Source organism: Rhyacophila brunnea, unplaced genomic scaffold (genome assembly GCF_057557595.1).
Source record: "Rhyacophila brunnea isolate RB1 unplaced genomic scaffold, BYU_Rbru_1.0 scaffold_16, whole genome shotgun sequence".
In the NCBI taxonomy this organism is placed as follows: domain Eukaryota; kingdom Metazoa; phylum Arthropoda; class Insecta; order Trichoptera; family Rhyacophilidae; genus Rhyacophila; species Rhyacophila brunnea.
This window is the reverse complement of record NW_028232816.1, coordinates 10,398,270-10,414,341: the sequence shown is the minus strand read 5'-3', so window position 1 is coordinate 10,414,341 and position 16,072 is coordinate 10,398,270. Positions and strand designations below refer to the sequence as shown.

The window sequence follows — 16,072 nt, the reverse complement described above, 5'->3', positions numbered from 1 at the left end:
GATGTAGGTATTTAGTAAAAATAAGTACGACCTATTGTATATTTTCAATTAAACTAAAGTTAAGTAATAACTTACTAATAGGTTAAGTAATCGCTGCTGATGAAAGAGAACTCACAGAGCTGCTTCACCGGGTAGAGGAAGAGAGTCGCAAATACGGCATCCTTATTATTAGGAATAAGACCAAGTTAATGGTTGTTGATCGGGCCAACCTTCTACCAACACCAAGTACACTCCAAAACCTCGAAACAGTCGACGAGTTTGCATATCTTGGATCGACCATCAGTGGAAAGGGCGGATGCGAAGCGGAAATAAGAAGGCGCACACAGATTGCAAAAAATGCGATGACACGCCTTACCACTATATGGAAGGATCGGGGAATTTCGATTGCCACAAAAATGATGCTTGTGCAAACATTAGTGTTCTCAATATTTCTATACGGAGTCGAGTCGTGGACCCTGAAGGCAAGAGAACGGAAGGCAATTGATCCCTTTGAGATGTGGTGTTGGCGCCGAATGCTTCGCATTTCTTAGACGGAGCACAGGACGAACCAGTCAATCATCCAGAGACTGAAGATAAAGAAACGGCTCTCGACGATATGTCTGAGAAGAATTCTGCAGTTTTTTGGACATATTGTCAGGCGCGAACCGGACACCTGGAGAGACTGGTAGTTTTGGGTAGCCTCCAGGGAAGGCGAATCAGAGGAAGAGCGTCTGCGCGATGGAGCGACCAAGTGAAAGAGCTGACTGGGGGGCACCATCCATTCTGCCCTGAGAGAAGCGGAAGATCGAGAAGGATGGAAAGTCTTGGTCGCTCAAAGGATGGCGAAATTTAAATGTGGTCACGATCCTCAGCCATGAGTGCACGACCAAGAAGAAGAGAGGTTAAGTAAAAGCTTATTTATAAATTAACCTTATGATAAAGTCTAAGCAATGAACCTATTTATCTCTCATATAAGTGTTATGTACTTTAATATTTCGGCTTTATTATAAAATTGAATCAAAGTTCTAATATTAGAATTTTTAAAGATAACACATTTTAAAAGAATTACAAAACGTCCGAATAATAATAAGTGCACGCCTTATCATAAAATAAATTATCAATGACCTAGTGACATTTTAGAAGTTATAAAAAAGCTTTCCCTACAGTAGGTACTCGAAATAGAAAATTTTACGAACCGGTGAGCTATAAAATTATATTTATATAATTTATAAATTTCTCTTTTATATACCTATATACGACGGAAAAATGCAATAACAGTTCTAATCTCAGAATGATACCATAAAATATAAATAAAGTGGGTATTGTTTGGTAAAATGAAGCCGTGTTTCTTGCGTATAATGCACAGTAACTATGAAACGTTATACCATCATGTTGCTTCTCGATACGGCTACCAAATTTAAACACAACATAGTTAACCATATTTTCTAATAAATTAACCAAAAATAATAATTTTCAGCAACACGTACTCGCAGTTTTTAAATTAATGTAGTCATTCAAATGAATATTTAATGGCGACGTGTACAAAAAATGTTTAATTCAGCGGTAGCATTATAATATCTTACTAGCATGCCGAATGCTTTCTCACTCGCACTTATGGTTCGTTTTTGTTCAGGCCTTGGTTCTAATACTACTGGCATGTATTATCTTTTGACGATCTGGACAGACAAAGTTTGTAAGTGCCGTAGGTGAAAATATATATATATATATATATATATATATATATATATATATATGTATTTTATAAATATATATATTTTACAAAATATATTGTCAAAAAATGTTTTTACGATAGCTTAATTAGTCACGATTTTTGAATGTGGGTCCAACCAGTTACACCACGTGGGGGTAGACTGGTCTTGCGCTGCATAAGGGTCGAATGAACACAAATATTACAACTTTCGAGAGCAGTGGTAGTTTTCCACCAAGTAGCCGATGCCGTCACATCATTAGAAAGAATCTTAGTTTAAAAATAATCGAAGCATAAAAAATCTGACAATATAACTATTGGCGGTTTATCTAAAAAAAATCACAAGATTGCCTCAAAACACTTTAACGCCACAGACCTCCACGTACCTAAAATTACCACTGTTCGAGAGTAGATTTCGTGGAAATGCTCTGGTATATAATATGACAATTAAAAAGATTTTTGGTGTACCTATCTGTCTGTTTAATATACCCGAATATAAATTATATTATAATAGGTAAGTGAGTACCTATTTATATATATATATATTTGAAAGTAAAATTACAGGGGGCGGCAGTGACGTCCCTATACAAAATGCCGCCCTATTTTTATACAGTATTTTTTATCATCCTTGCATGACTCCAATATCTAATAAATGTGTTGTATGGATTGGTACATTACTAACAAAATATACAACATTAAGCAAGTCCACGGTTTCAGATACATTTAAAAATACTCCTGACAACTTTCGAAACTCGCAAGTGACTGGTAAAAATATCTGTATAAATTAATTACGTTAGTATGTACCTACCTATAATTTAAATATAATTCGCAAAACTTCACGTGTCATTGCTGATCATCAAGGACGTGACGTCCAAGTTCAACGGAATTAAACTAGACATCGCAACCCCGATAAAAAAATACAGTCACGTTAAACCTTGTATGTTAAGTAATACATTTTGTTTACAACCAGTGAGCTGAAATTGAAAGATATAAGTTTAGGTACCTATTTCTATATACTTATTTATTATCTTAGCGATTTGCCGCCCTTCGAGTAACTGCTGCCTCCAAGCGACGCTCAATCTGACTACCCCCACGGGAAGTCACTGAGGGGTGGTATTCTAAGTATGCGTGGGGGTGGAACTTTGCCTATAGATGTCACTGTACCCAACTTCCAAGTTCTAACTACATAGCGGTAAAGGAAAAAGCATTATAAACACAACTTAACTTAAATATCACAAAATTTATTTATACATTGATTGTTAATACAATTTCTAATATAACATAATTTCACGATAAATATCTGATAACCCATTAACTTGGAGTGATGAATAAAATGATGTAGGTTACATCAACCGGAAGTCTATGCAAAATGGGAGAATGCATTTTCCTGTTTTAGTGGGTCACACTTGAAATGTGTACATCTGGACACCTGTAAATATAAAATATATAATTAATATTTTTAGAGTTGTATTTTACAAAATTTAACATAAGTATATAGTCAAATTACACGACCCGTAGAAATCCACGAACTTATATCGAACCAGTGTCGATCGTGCGGGCTCACTCAAGCTTGATACTGACGTACGTGTCTAAACTCTGGATATTTATATAAATGGAACTGCTGGGTAAAATCCGTGCACTTGAGTACATAGTTGCAACCATTATTAATTGTTATATTGGTTTCAAAAAATTGAAATCGAATCAGTTTTTCTTCGTTTTGTTTATCTGTCTACTATTAATAACAGACTCGCACACACGGGGGGAGGGTTCGGTTCCGGACCGCCCCCCCCCCTCCAGGAACGAAAAAATACAAATTATTTAAGCAGGCATATGAAATATTCTTCGAGCTATGCTCGCTATAGCTCGAAGAAGGGACAATCGTTGGACAAATTTAGTCATCCAGTGGTATCCAAGAGGTACATAACGTCCGCAAGGTAGACCTAGAGGCCGCTAGATCGATGAAATGATAAAGTTCTGAGGAAGTACGTGGTAACGCAACGCACAGGACCGAGAGAATTGGAATCAGCTTGGAGAGGCCTCCATCTAGCAGTCTAGATTCAGGCTGATGATGATGATGATGATGATGAAATATTACTTTTTCTTCTTGGATAATTTGGCTATCAAATAGCCGCCTCAATAGGGAGGGCATCCAATGTTTGTTTCAATATTTCTATACGGCATATCTAAAAGACAAGACAGTGCGGATGATATAAACAGACACTCACGCTTCTAATAAGTATGACCGTTAAGCCACGCGGATTCGATAACCACTGGTGAATGAGATGGCTCGCAATAGCTTGTAGGTGAACATCCTTAAATATAATTGCAGACCAGGCCCCCTATGTTAGAACTTGCGAGTGCCAGCTGCCCGGTTGACATGACGTCATATGACATCATTGTGACGTACTACCGGAGTGATAATAGCACTCGAGAAAATAACGCTGGTCAGACAGCGGCGTTATTCGTTGTCACCATACACATATAGGTGTTTCATCATAATATTATCTACGGTGAGCACTGTGCGCAGGGCGGCATGCCTCGAGCGTGTATTGGCTAACGTCACAATTACGTCATGTCGTCTGGTGCCACTCGAGTCGATAGTTAGGAAATCGCGGTGCAGGTATGGGGAATATATCCGTAAAGTGTGTTATTCCGCGATTAAATTGGCGAAAAGCCGTAAGTAGTAGGCGGGGTAAATGCGGAAGTCTGTAATATTTGCTAGATTTTGTTAACCCCGTTTTTTCCCGATGCCTTAAAAATCATTTAAAAAATATTATGGATATTTTTAAAAAATGGAACATTTCAAAATATTTTTCTGTGTGTGCGCCTGATTATTAAAACAATTGTCAACCTAAGACCCGTTTCACACGGGACACCTGTGTGGCGCCACTGGCGTGGCGAGATTCCAGATTTCCGTAACGCGACACTCGTGTGGTCCCGTCTGAACGCACCCATTCAGTTATGTGTAAATACGGTTTCTCGCCACACTGGTGGCTTGCCACAAATGTCCCGTGTGAAACGGGTCTAACTCAGTTGACAGATCAGACCACGGATGGTCTGAGCTCAGTGTTTCCAACCGTACTATAATTATAGTATTTGTATTATAATTTTGTTCCGCGTACTATGTACGATATAAAACAGGTATTGTACGCCCAAAATACTATAATTTTGAATATCGGAAAAAATATTTTAAAAAAATACTAAAATTTCGATATTACCATTCGAAAAATTGGTGAAAAGTACTATAATTTTGCAATATAAGAAGATTAGGAAAACTTGAAAAAAATTGCTCGAAAAACGTAAAAAAATCTCTTGACTTTCGTTAAAAACAAGTTAAAAATGAATTTTCTTGAATTCTTCGGTAAGCATTTTAGGTTGGAAGAGGTAGGTATCTAAATAAAAAGGGGTCTCGGAGTTTCTCAAATTCAAACAAAAAACCTATAAATTTTCAACCGATGACAACGCGTACTATATTTTTTCCCCAAATACTATAATTTTGGAGGCTCTGTACTCTAATTCCACTTTGAAAAGATGGCAACACTGTCTAAGCCGGAACTTTGCGCCTTCAAGCTAATTGTGTCGGCGAGTCCGGTCGTGTAATTTGGATATTAGTATCCAAGTTAATCAATTAGTACTATTTTGGCTTACCAGTAGGATTAACTTTAACGGGAAATGTTCCAGCTTTGTTTTCGGCAGCTTTCAATGTAAAAACTTCTGAAGAGAAGAGATCCTGTAAAATAAATTAACAAAAATAATATTTATTCAATATATGTGCCAATTCTGGAATCACAATTAACAATTAATGAAGTCATCCAAATGGTTAGAATGTCTTATCCTTTTCATGCTTTGCAAAATTCACCATTCAAGAATCCAAATGTCATACGTACACTCTACGTCTCGTTAGTGTGTAGTATTTTTGAATATGAGTCTATTATCTGGAGTTCTTATGAAGTTTCCTACAAGCTTATTTTAGAGTGCGTCCAGAAGAAATTTCTTCGATGTCTTTATTTTAAGACATATAACCATTTTCCTTTTAATAATTCGTCAAACGATTACTTTCCATCTGCCTTTCTAAAAGGCATGCTCACTTTTCATCCTCTTGAATCTCATAAGTCACTTCTGCTCTTGAAACATTTTTGTCTGCTATCACGAGGGATGGTTTCTAATCCTAGCATCCTAAAGAATTAAAATTTATATGCGTCTGTCAATTATCTACGTGGTCGCAGCCATGACCTATTCTGGGTCAGAACTGTTTCCTCGAGTCAATCCTATCAGGCACCATCAGCGAGGGGTGCAATACTAGTAAATGCGCTCCCTAAAGACATATACATTTTCAATGATGTACTTTGCATTTTGTTTTTGAAACTTTATTTTATTGTATAAAATTGTTTATGTTTATTATTATTATTATTTTCTTCTTCTCTCTTGTGAGAGTAATATTTGTTATAACGAAAATCTCATGTTGTAAACGTCCTGAATATTAATTTGTTATGTCACAATGTTTTGTTTTCTTAAATAAATAAATAAACATTATGCATAATCTTATACATCTCATATAACTTTTGGGATTGCCACTGCATTAGGTACATAATTATATAATCCATTAGGTATATACATTTAAAAAATGTTCCCTACGATATAATATAACATGTACGCTCAATTTTAATTAAATAATAATGCGTAATGCGAATTACAGCAGCGCTTTTTTCATTTATTTTGTCCACCTGTCATCGACTAACTAAATAATGTTTTTCAAATCTTTGACATGGTCCAATATATACTCACAGTAATGACGTAATCTTGATCAATAACCAGTCCTAGTTCTTGGTAAGTAAATGACGCATTTTTGGGGGTTCCGTCGGTGTTGTAGTTGACAAATGCAAATGCAAGGGAAGCTGTGTTGTTAACAATTGGGGAAACTTCTCTTCTCCATACTTCCACCTTAGATTTCTGAAAAAACAACATGTATTTTTTTTAATACTGAATAATACTTATGGTTAGATTGTTATTATAAAGAAAAACATCATTTTGAAACATCAGAAACAAACATACTTATTACAAAAAAAAATTGGACCTAGTCGGACTAAAACTAACATATTATTTTACTTGTGAACGCTTTCACCTCTAAGCTATGTTTCATTCGTTTTCATTTCTTATAACCACGTTTTATCTGAGGTACTTCAAATTTCACCTATCATGACGCAATCTGCATTGTTATAGCTCTAAATAAGGTTCAATCCTTTAATTTATATTGATATTCATAATTGAAAATGTTTCTTCACATATTATGTAGAATAGTCAACATTTTTCTAGCAGAATCTTTAAGTTGCTCGAATTTTTTCCGAATTAAGCTTAGAGATTTCTTGTCGATGGTGCAATAATTATTCATGTATATTCAAATTTTATGTTTAAAAAGGGGTTAACATGTAGAAAAAAAAGTACTTTTAAAAACTTTTTTCAGAAATACGATTAAAGCTCACGGACCTCACAAAAATGCTTGGCGGGCCGTAGTTTTCCCGGTTACATGTAAATTGTACGTAAAACATTTCACCGTGACACAGTTCGCCGTGAGATTCCTATTGTAAAGAGATGACCGTATGCTATACGGTTTCCAATTGTATTAGATTCAATATGAACATTAATTCAATTTTCATAACTGATTTTGGCAAAATTCATGAATTCTAGAATTAAAACCTAACCTAACCTAACCTAACAAATAATCCAGTATATTGGCTACTTTCAAAATTTGTTTGCTGCTGGCTTCGTGTAAAGTGTAAACCGACAAGAACCGTGTTTTATTTAAACACGAATTTAATGTCACTTTATGCGACCCAAAGAGGTTGGACGGTTTTTAATATACGGCCATATATTTCCGATACAACATTTCACGGTGAAGTGTAATAATTACGGCGAACTGCATACGTGAAAGTTTCCGAACCAGGCATGCTATACATTGTCTAAATGTCTACGTCTCTGAACTGTAGGAACTAATCTATAAAATCAGTAACTAGTGGAAAAAAATCCGTTAATAAAACATAGTTGCTAAGTATAGTAAGAAAATTCAAAAAAAAAACACATTTTAATATTACCTAATTGAACACTTACCTCGAGTAATTTAATGCCAGCCCTTCCAAGAGGGTCTTGACTGACAGCAATAACACGCATGTTCTGAAGAATCTCTTTGTATTCAGGTCTGATACTCGCCAAATCAGTAGACATCAATAGAGGACCAGCCAGGATTGCCCACACTGCCATCTGCACTTTGCTTTGGTCGTAACTCAGTCCGAAGTTTCCAATAACAAGCTTTAAAGAAAGATCAGTTTTTTTTATTATTACTTAGATATCAATGAATAACATTTTTTACTTCCACCGAGAACTTTACTCTTTCTCCAAAGGAAACTCTTACAGGAATCAGATCGAAAGCTTTTTTTAGCTCTTCTTCCTAAAACTCTGTGTAAATCCACGTTCAATCTCACTTGTGACGTTTTTCGCAGTGAGAGCGCCCATAATATTTTCAGTGGGTTTATGGGTTTGACGAATTAGTTTGTAGCAAGGCCTGAACAAAAACGATGCATGAGTGCGAGTGAGAAAGTATTCGGCACCCTTATAATCTCTGCGACACGCGCTAGAGTAAGATAAAAGGTCTACATATTTTTGAGTCAGTTTCCAAAAGTATCGCTGGCAAATCGTGGTGAATCGCTTCATGAAGCATCGATAATCTGCGAGTTCGTGTTGCTAAATTTGCTATTTTTGTGTTAAACATAAAGTCAGTGGTATATATTTTTAGTTAATTAAGTAGGAAAGGTGGTTCTGCGTGTTGTATTAAAATATGGTAGCCGTACTGATAAGCAAGAAGATGGTATTACGTTTCATAGGTAAGTTGATACATGTTCGTGACAATTTATTTGTATATTATTATTTATTTTAATATCAGTGACCTAGTGTTTCTTTAAAATAATTTAAATTATGGATATCTTTACCTAATGGTTGCATTTTGACCGCTTAAAAATACTATATAACGTAAAAAAATAGAAAATTATATTTTAATTCTGAGCGTCTAGTGCGAGCACTTTGGGCGAGCACTAGCGAAATGGTCTATGGTCTCGAACATTTGTAGGTGAATGCGTTCGCTCGCCCACAAACCAAACGCACGGCACGTAGCTTCATTTAGCAATGCAACGGGTGGCGTCTAGATATATCTATAGTCTATGGTTTGTAGCGTTATTAGACAATACAAAATAATATCAAGATCAATATTGGGACTCTGACCACGCTAGCACCGTTTTCGATGATTGTTCAGTGGGTACATGCTTTTGGTGCAAATTTACATAGATTGAATTGCGATAAGCGAGTGATGACTTATGAATAGGAATGATGCACATTGAGTGATGTTTTAGAAAATAGAAGGGGTGCAGCGCACATGCATGGTGTTAGAGAAGCCGCCGCTGGTTGAGAGCTTTATTCCGTCCGTGTTGTTCCTGTCCCTCAGGAAATATAATTTCCCTCTTCACCAGATCCATTTTTAAATTTGTCAGCTGCTCCGCTTCGTTCTTACTTACTAGTTTTATTTTTAATGGGTCAGTGGCCTTTAAAATGTTGCAACATTATGCGACCCGGTTGGCAATCACCCGAAATCCGGAGCAGGATTGTCATTTTCGTGACGCTGGCAACGTTAGAGGCGTGTCGCCGGTGGTCTTTAGCTGGCTCTCACACCAAAACTAGTCTCGCCTGCAACGTGTCGAATACGTCAATGTGGCGTCATCGTTATTCACAAAACACATGTTGCCAAATGGAGCTCCGCAGATTGGTCGAATGTGACTGTAAAAACATCTGCTGTTACAATCTACAAGTTGCACGCTTCTAGGGCTGCAAGTCGAAGACGCCCGGACGCATACAAATACCTACGAATTGGTCTTTCCTATATCAGCTCGCCGCATCCAAATACCTATACGTTTCGAAGGTTACGTGCGACTCTCGCTAGGTATATGTACGTGGTCTTCATATGCGACACCGGATCGACGTTCTTGGCTGTGCGGCAGACGAGGCGAATTCAGATGTGATAACCGGCTTAAAGTTCTGCAATTCTTTCGCGTGTCATAGGCTCGCTACCGCTGGTCTATGGAGTGGCGAGAAGTATGCAACCATGGACATTAGGATGCGTCATCATAATATTATATGAAAGTTGGAATATAACATTGGACAAGACATGTTTCAAGGATGAAAGACGCTCTTCTTTGATAAACAGGAATGTTGAAAGGGTCGGGAATAGGTCTCCCGTATGGCGAGATAGTTGGACAATGCAGAAAGCTTACAGGATATCTTGGAGACGATCAGCATTGTAGTATCTACCAATCACAATGTGGAACAAAGCGATTCAGATATCTTAAAGATAAAATAAATAACACTGTAAAGCTAATATGTATAATAATCACCATATCTGGATCATTCCAATGTCCAGGGCCAGCATACGTTGCTAAAGTCTTAGACTTGTCTGCAAAGTATTTGATGATTTGAGTAACGCTCGCCCAAGAGTCTTGAATGTCTCCGTAATTCCTCCACATGTTGCAGTGCTTCATGACCAAATCGAAATCAGGCTGAAAAATGTTTAAATGTCAGAATTTGTACCTGAAGAATCAACCAATGTGTAGTACCTATACGTCTTCTTTCGACCATGTCCGATCTTAATAGGATCATACGGGCCTCCACAGAGTGGAAGTTTGTATTAACAGGTTTTTATTTTTATGAGAAATGGATGACAGCCACTTTCTCAACCTATTAGGTCCATACTCTGACTCATACACAATTGAAAAACAATATGTGTACTTGCCAGACCCAGGATTCGAACCTGGGACCCTCGACACGAAAGGCCAGCGCTTAAACCACGCGGCCATCGTGGGTACCCACACGTACTAGTTTAATTATTATCTCCCTCGAGTGCGGGATTTACTCTTGATTAATTGGAGCCTATACTGAGAGTTCCATAAAAAAGATTTGAATGAAATTAAATCAACATTATATTATGATGTGGGGTAAACGATTTTAAAATTTGAAAAACAAACTTTTCCCCCTCCTCAATTAATTTATGCTTTAGGCCCCGGGGGTCTAGAATTTTTGAGGACCCTTTAAATTAGGCCAATATTAAATCTAAACTTGTTCACCTTCATTCCTGAAATGTCCAGATAGAATGGCCAGCTGCATGAATATAACATCGGCCTTCCAGTTTTGTTGAGATTCATTCCGAATTCTGGGTAACCTATAATAAAAATAATCATTATTAATGTATTATCAAAAAAACTTTGTCAGTCAGACGTATTTGTTTTCATTGACCTAATGCCGGCGCTCCATTAGCACGCCGGTCAGACGATTTACAGTCTTCGGACTTTTTTTTCACGTGGAGCACCCAAGATCTGCGGACTTTTTAATCCGCAGACCAGGCTCGTTGAATTTCTAACATGTTTGATATTTTACTCTCCGAGTTGCCAGACTTCGTCCGTCGATCACTATGCAAATTCGATTTGACATTAATACGCGATCATTCGGACCGAGAAAAAATCTGTAATTGTTTTAAATATTTTTATTGATGGCTTTGTTAATTTACACATTAGAAAATTTGAGATTTATCAATTATTTTTTTTATTTGTATTTATGAAATTCATAAAAGAAAACATAAAACTTGTGTTGTTTTCATTGCTCTATTATTTTATGCAAGTCTACATATAAATAACACAAACTTGTAGGATTATCGGAAGACATTACGATAATCGCAACTTATCGCAACTTTATTCGTTCGTTGATCAGTAGCAGAGCATAGACAAATCGGACGATTTATTTTCCTCGGACTTTTTGCTCGCCAATGGAGCGCTGGCATAAGTGTGTAAATAGTTTTTGTTAATTCTAAAATTTCTATTAAACCAAGCTATAGTTGATAATAGTTAAAATATATTCGTTTATCTATAAAAATCTAAAATTATGCCATTAAACCATACATCATTTTAAATATTTTTTATCAATTATGGTTTGGTTTAGACAAGGCTTGATGAATTTTAAAAAACTAACCAACGCCATAATAATAATATGTAATAAAATGTGTTATTAATTCAACGAAAACAGTTAAGTATGACTGTAAAAGTGTGCACTATTTTGTCGGTTCGCCCATATCATACCTAAATGATTGTGGTTTGATTTAGGCAGGGTTTAATTGAATTTTAAAACTAATCAGCACCGTCTGCAAATTGTATTCTTAGTTCAATGACTGATAAATATGAATGACAAAATTTAGTGTGCACTATTTATGTCAAATCTTAACAGCCTACCTCCATACCTACCCACTGCGCTATTATAATATAAACTATTAATTTTTTTAAAAACAACAAATCCTTGGTTGACAAAAATACGTTCTTTTTTGTTAAAAATCAGATAAAAGATAAACCGGATTCCGGAATTTCGGGATCAAGAAACCAGCTTGGACTACTGGATTTCAAACCCTAGTTATGACTATCATGAAGCATAAACAAAGAAGAATAACTGAAATTGCTACCAGTGTCCATAAGTGAAACATCCACGTTGCACCCGTCGAGTTTGACATAGTCTGCGCCCCACTCCGCAAACGTATTGGCATCAGTTTCCATATGTCCAAGAATACCAGGATAACCCTCGCAGGTGTGGGTACCGAAGTCTTGATATATTCCAAACTTCAAGCCTTTGTCATGGATCTGCAGAAAAGAAATCAATTTCAGAATAATGTTTTCTATTTTGATGATAACAGTATCAGTCAATCACCTTCCGTAGATATCGATTGATACAATAGTAAAATAGGTCACCGATAGAGATTATACGACACGTAGTGTACTATAGGTGTTTTAGAATAGACAACATGTTGTTATTGAGTTTGGACGCCCACCAGAAACGACAAAATACATTATTTTAGGCAAATTGAATATTAATTCGTCAGGATCTCATGACTGAGGATGATTTGCTATCGGACAGTCTTTCAACGGACTGGCTCCACTCTTCTCGGTATTCTACGATACGCGCGAGCGGTGGCCACTGGAAAATTCGTGACATTAATACAATACTATTTGAGGCAATGTTTGCTTTAATAGTCCGATGCGTCATATCTAAAAGACAAGACAGCGTGGACGACATAAACGGACACCAAAGATCCTAATAATTATGAAAAACACTATCGACAGCTCGCAATAATTGGTAAGTGAGCGCCCTTAGTTATACCTGCAGGCCAGGTGTTTATCGCTTACTCAACGTGCGGAGTGTCTGGGTATGGGGAATGTATCTGGAAAAGTGCGGTACCTACTCATGTGTGCGGGATAAATGTGGAAGTTAGTAACGCCGCTAGATTTTCTTAAAATCAATAAAAATACATAATAAGTACTTAGATATATATTTAAAAATGGACCCCCCTAATTTAAAATCAAAATCAAATAATTTCTGCGTGCCTGGTTGTTATTGTTTTAAAGTTGACCATATAAAATGACGTTGAAGAAATACAACAGAGTCGAATAAATCGTAAGCATTTCAACAAAATTTTAGATTCACTCAAAGATTAAATTACACATTTTTTTAAATTTGCAGTTATTGCCAACATATGGACGAGTATGTCCCGCTCGCATTAGTTAAAAATGGATGTATTTATAATAATTGAAATGGCATTGACGTGATACATCTCCAGTCTCCAGTGTCATTGTTTTGAGAGGGAAAACATACGATATCTGGTGAAGCTACTTGGATCTAAGACCGAAAAAATAATTACTTACGTAATCTCCAACAAACTTCATACCCCTGGGGAATCTCTGCCTGTCAGGAACCAACTTTCCTTCAGCATCTCGTTCCTTCTCCAGCCAGCAATCATCTATTCCCAGATAGTTGTAACCAGCTGCCAAATAACCTTCGGAAACCATCAGGTCTGCCATCTTCAGAATTAGCTTCTCGCTGAAATAAAATATATTGCACAATTATTGACAATCGTGCCCTCTGATACACTTGACATTATTTCTATGTATTTCCCTGGTAATTATCTAAAAATCAAGACTATCAATTGCTGGTTCTACCAAGATACAAAACTAATAATTGTAGAACCCACGGTGCTGACTACATGGCCCCCACATCCTGAAGCAGGCTCACAGGCTGACCCCTTACCTATCGCTAAGGTTAAGGGCAGTGTGACTTTCGACACTGTAGTGTTCCTCAAATGGTTTCCGCGGAAACCCAGAGTTAAGGTAATTCTGTGTATCGTCAGCGAAAAATAAATCCAGTTGATTTATTTCATATCATATTATTATGAAGCATTGATCGCGACCTCCTTTTGTAGTAGCCAAGTAACATGTAACACTTCGCCATATTGGGTAAATAGCCATTTTTCGTTAGGCAGGAAACACACTTAAAATAATTATAAAATAAAATTCTACACATGAATTATCATGTAATTATTAGATCAACCATCATAATATCACATCACATTGCAACGCATAGCCATGTATATTAAAATGTATATATTTCTTGAGGAAAATAGCGGCGCAGGCAAAGAGATTGGACCAGTCTTCAATCTCTTTGGGCGCAGGCGATTTTTTTTACTATTCGAACAAATTTGTGGTGTGTTTTTCTCACTGGCCTGGTCGATCCGCCACGCCGGGCCCCCGTGCTAAAGCACTCTCAGCCTCCCCTTTGTAGGGGACATGGCAGACTATATCTGGCCAATCAGCCGAAAATTATATTACACAATTAACATTGACATTTAAAGGAGTGACTGCCGTTATCGAACATTGAACCGGTCGGAGAGGAATAAAATGTCATATATGACAAGATAAGGCACCAGGTATATAACGTAAGATCTCGTTTTTGATCTCGTCATCCACCGGAAAAATAGACTTCCCACGGGGTAATCTTTATGACACGTCCCCGTACTAACACTCAGTAGCTCAGCAAATTTACTGTCGGATATCAAGTGTCGACTGACTGTGAGCATATGACTATATGTTACACAGAATTCCGATAGGCTTTACCCCGGTAAACTATATTTTGATGGAGGGTTTTGAATGTGTGAGTGTCCTACGCAAGTGAAACACACATTATAGAGTGCAATAGTGTGTGTTGCAACCTTAAAATATACCAATATCGAATGAGCATCAGTTTATAAACCGAGAGCAGTTGTCAGAACGAAGGACGAGCTTAGAATTACATATTCTTGACACGTGTTTAAGTTTATCCCATATTCTTCCACACTCGATATCGGTTGTCTGTTACTCCACACCCGTAAGGTATTTCAGTTCCCATTATTTCTGAATTCCCAGGTGTATTCATGATGAGCATGAGATAGCCGATTGGTATATTATCATTGCCTGTAATTAAAACGCTGTTGCTAGATGAAGCAATTGATAGTTAAATGACTTGTTGATTTTACGTTGTCGAAATTCATGTTGACCAGGCATAAGGTTGTTGCTACATATGATTTTACAAATATTTAAAAAAACGTTTTTAAATTTCCGTGGAACACCAGTGGGTCTATTCTATGCTTATCGACCGCTAAAGTGATAAAGTGAAAAATATTATCAAACTTAGGGTAGGTTTGTATCAAAATATTAGCACTTATTGTAACAATTACACGAAGCCGGTTTTTATTGTTGCAATAAGTGCTATATTTTAACAGCACCTGTCTTGCTGCTGTTAAAATATCGCACTTATTGCAACAATAAAAACCGGCTTCGTGTAATTGTTACAATAAGTGCTAATATTTTGATACAAACCTACCCTAAGTTTGATACTATTTATCAATTTAGTGTTCGATAAGTATAGAATAGACCCACTGAACTAGTTTGCGAAACTCTGGTGTGTCTATATAAATAAATTTTAATAAACTTTTTTTGTTGGGAATATTGACAAACATAAATATGACCAACCTTATACATTCATCTGGACGCCCATCGCAGTCTATGGCACAGCGATACCTTTGCCAAGTGAGCCAACCCATTGGTGGAGTCAATGCCAGTCCATTGTCCAATCCGTGAGCAGCGTTCACAAACAGCAAGGCTAATAACGCGGTGAAAAGCTTCATCCTCATGTTGACTTTGCTATGATTATAAAAAGATTATCTACATCAGGAAACCAGTCTCGAGTAGGGATCGAATCAATAACCTGAGAACCATATTAGGGTGCATTTAGGGATTGCAATACCGAATAAAAATGCCAATACCGGTATTTCGGTATTTCCTATATAGAATACCGGTATTTGAGAAATATATGGGAAAAAAATAGTATCTACCAATAGATATCAGTAGCGAAGGGTAGAGGTAGGTTGTTAAGATCCGCCATAACTAGTGCACATTAAAATTTGTTAGTCGTACGTATTTGTTTGTATTGAACTAAGATTACCAG

The 16,072-nt window shown here is 36.8% G+C and overlaps 1 protein-coding gene across 1 annotated transcript; it reads right to left on the bottom strand.

Annotated features, from left to right (window-relative positions):
• Positions 1-3,039: 3,039 nt before the first annotated feature.
• On the bottom strand, positions 3,040-15,758 carry LOC147074341 (alpha-N-acetylgalactosaminidase-like). Its single transcript, XM_085943464.1, has 9 exons — positions 15,598-15,758; positions 13,459-13,633; positions 12,225-12,399; positions 10,846-10,940; positions 10,120-10,281; positions 7,793-7,990; positions 6,473-6,637; positions 5,336-5,417; positions 3,040-3,116 (listed from the first exon to the last, which is right to left on the bottom strand). The coding sequence occupies exons 1-9, from the start codon at positions 15,756-15,758 to the stop codon at positions 3,088-3,090; spliced, it is 1,242 nt and encodes a 413-aa protein (XP_085799590.1). The 3' UTR covers positions 3,040-3,087.
• Positions 15,759-16,072: the final 314 nt, after the last annotated feature.

Bases quoted from the DNA above. Each gene is read 5' to 3' on its own strand.
- LOC147074341 (XM_085943464.1), bottom strand. From the start codon at position 15,758: ATGAGGATGAAGCTTTTCACCGCGTTATTAGCCTTGCTGTTTGTGAAC. The intron at 10,282-10,845 runs GTGAACAAGTTT...AACATTTTTCAG, and splicing joins TGGACATTTCAGGAATGAAG to CCTGATTTCGATTTGGTCAT. The intron at 3,117-5,335 runs GTAAGCCAAAAT...TTATATTTACAG, and splicing joins CGTTAAAGTTAATCCTACTG to GTGTCCAGATGTACACATTT.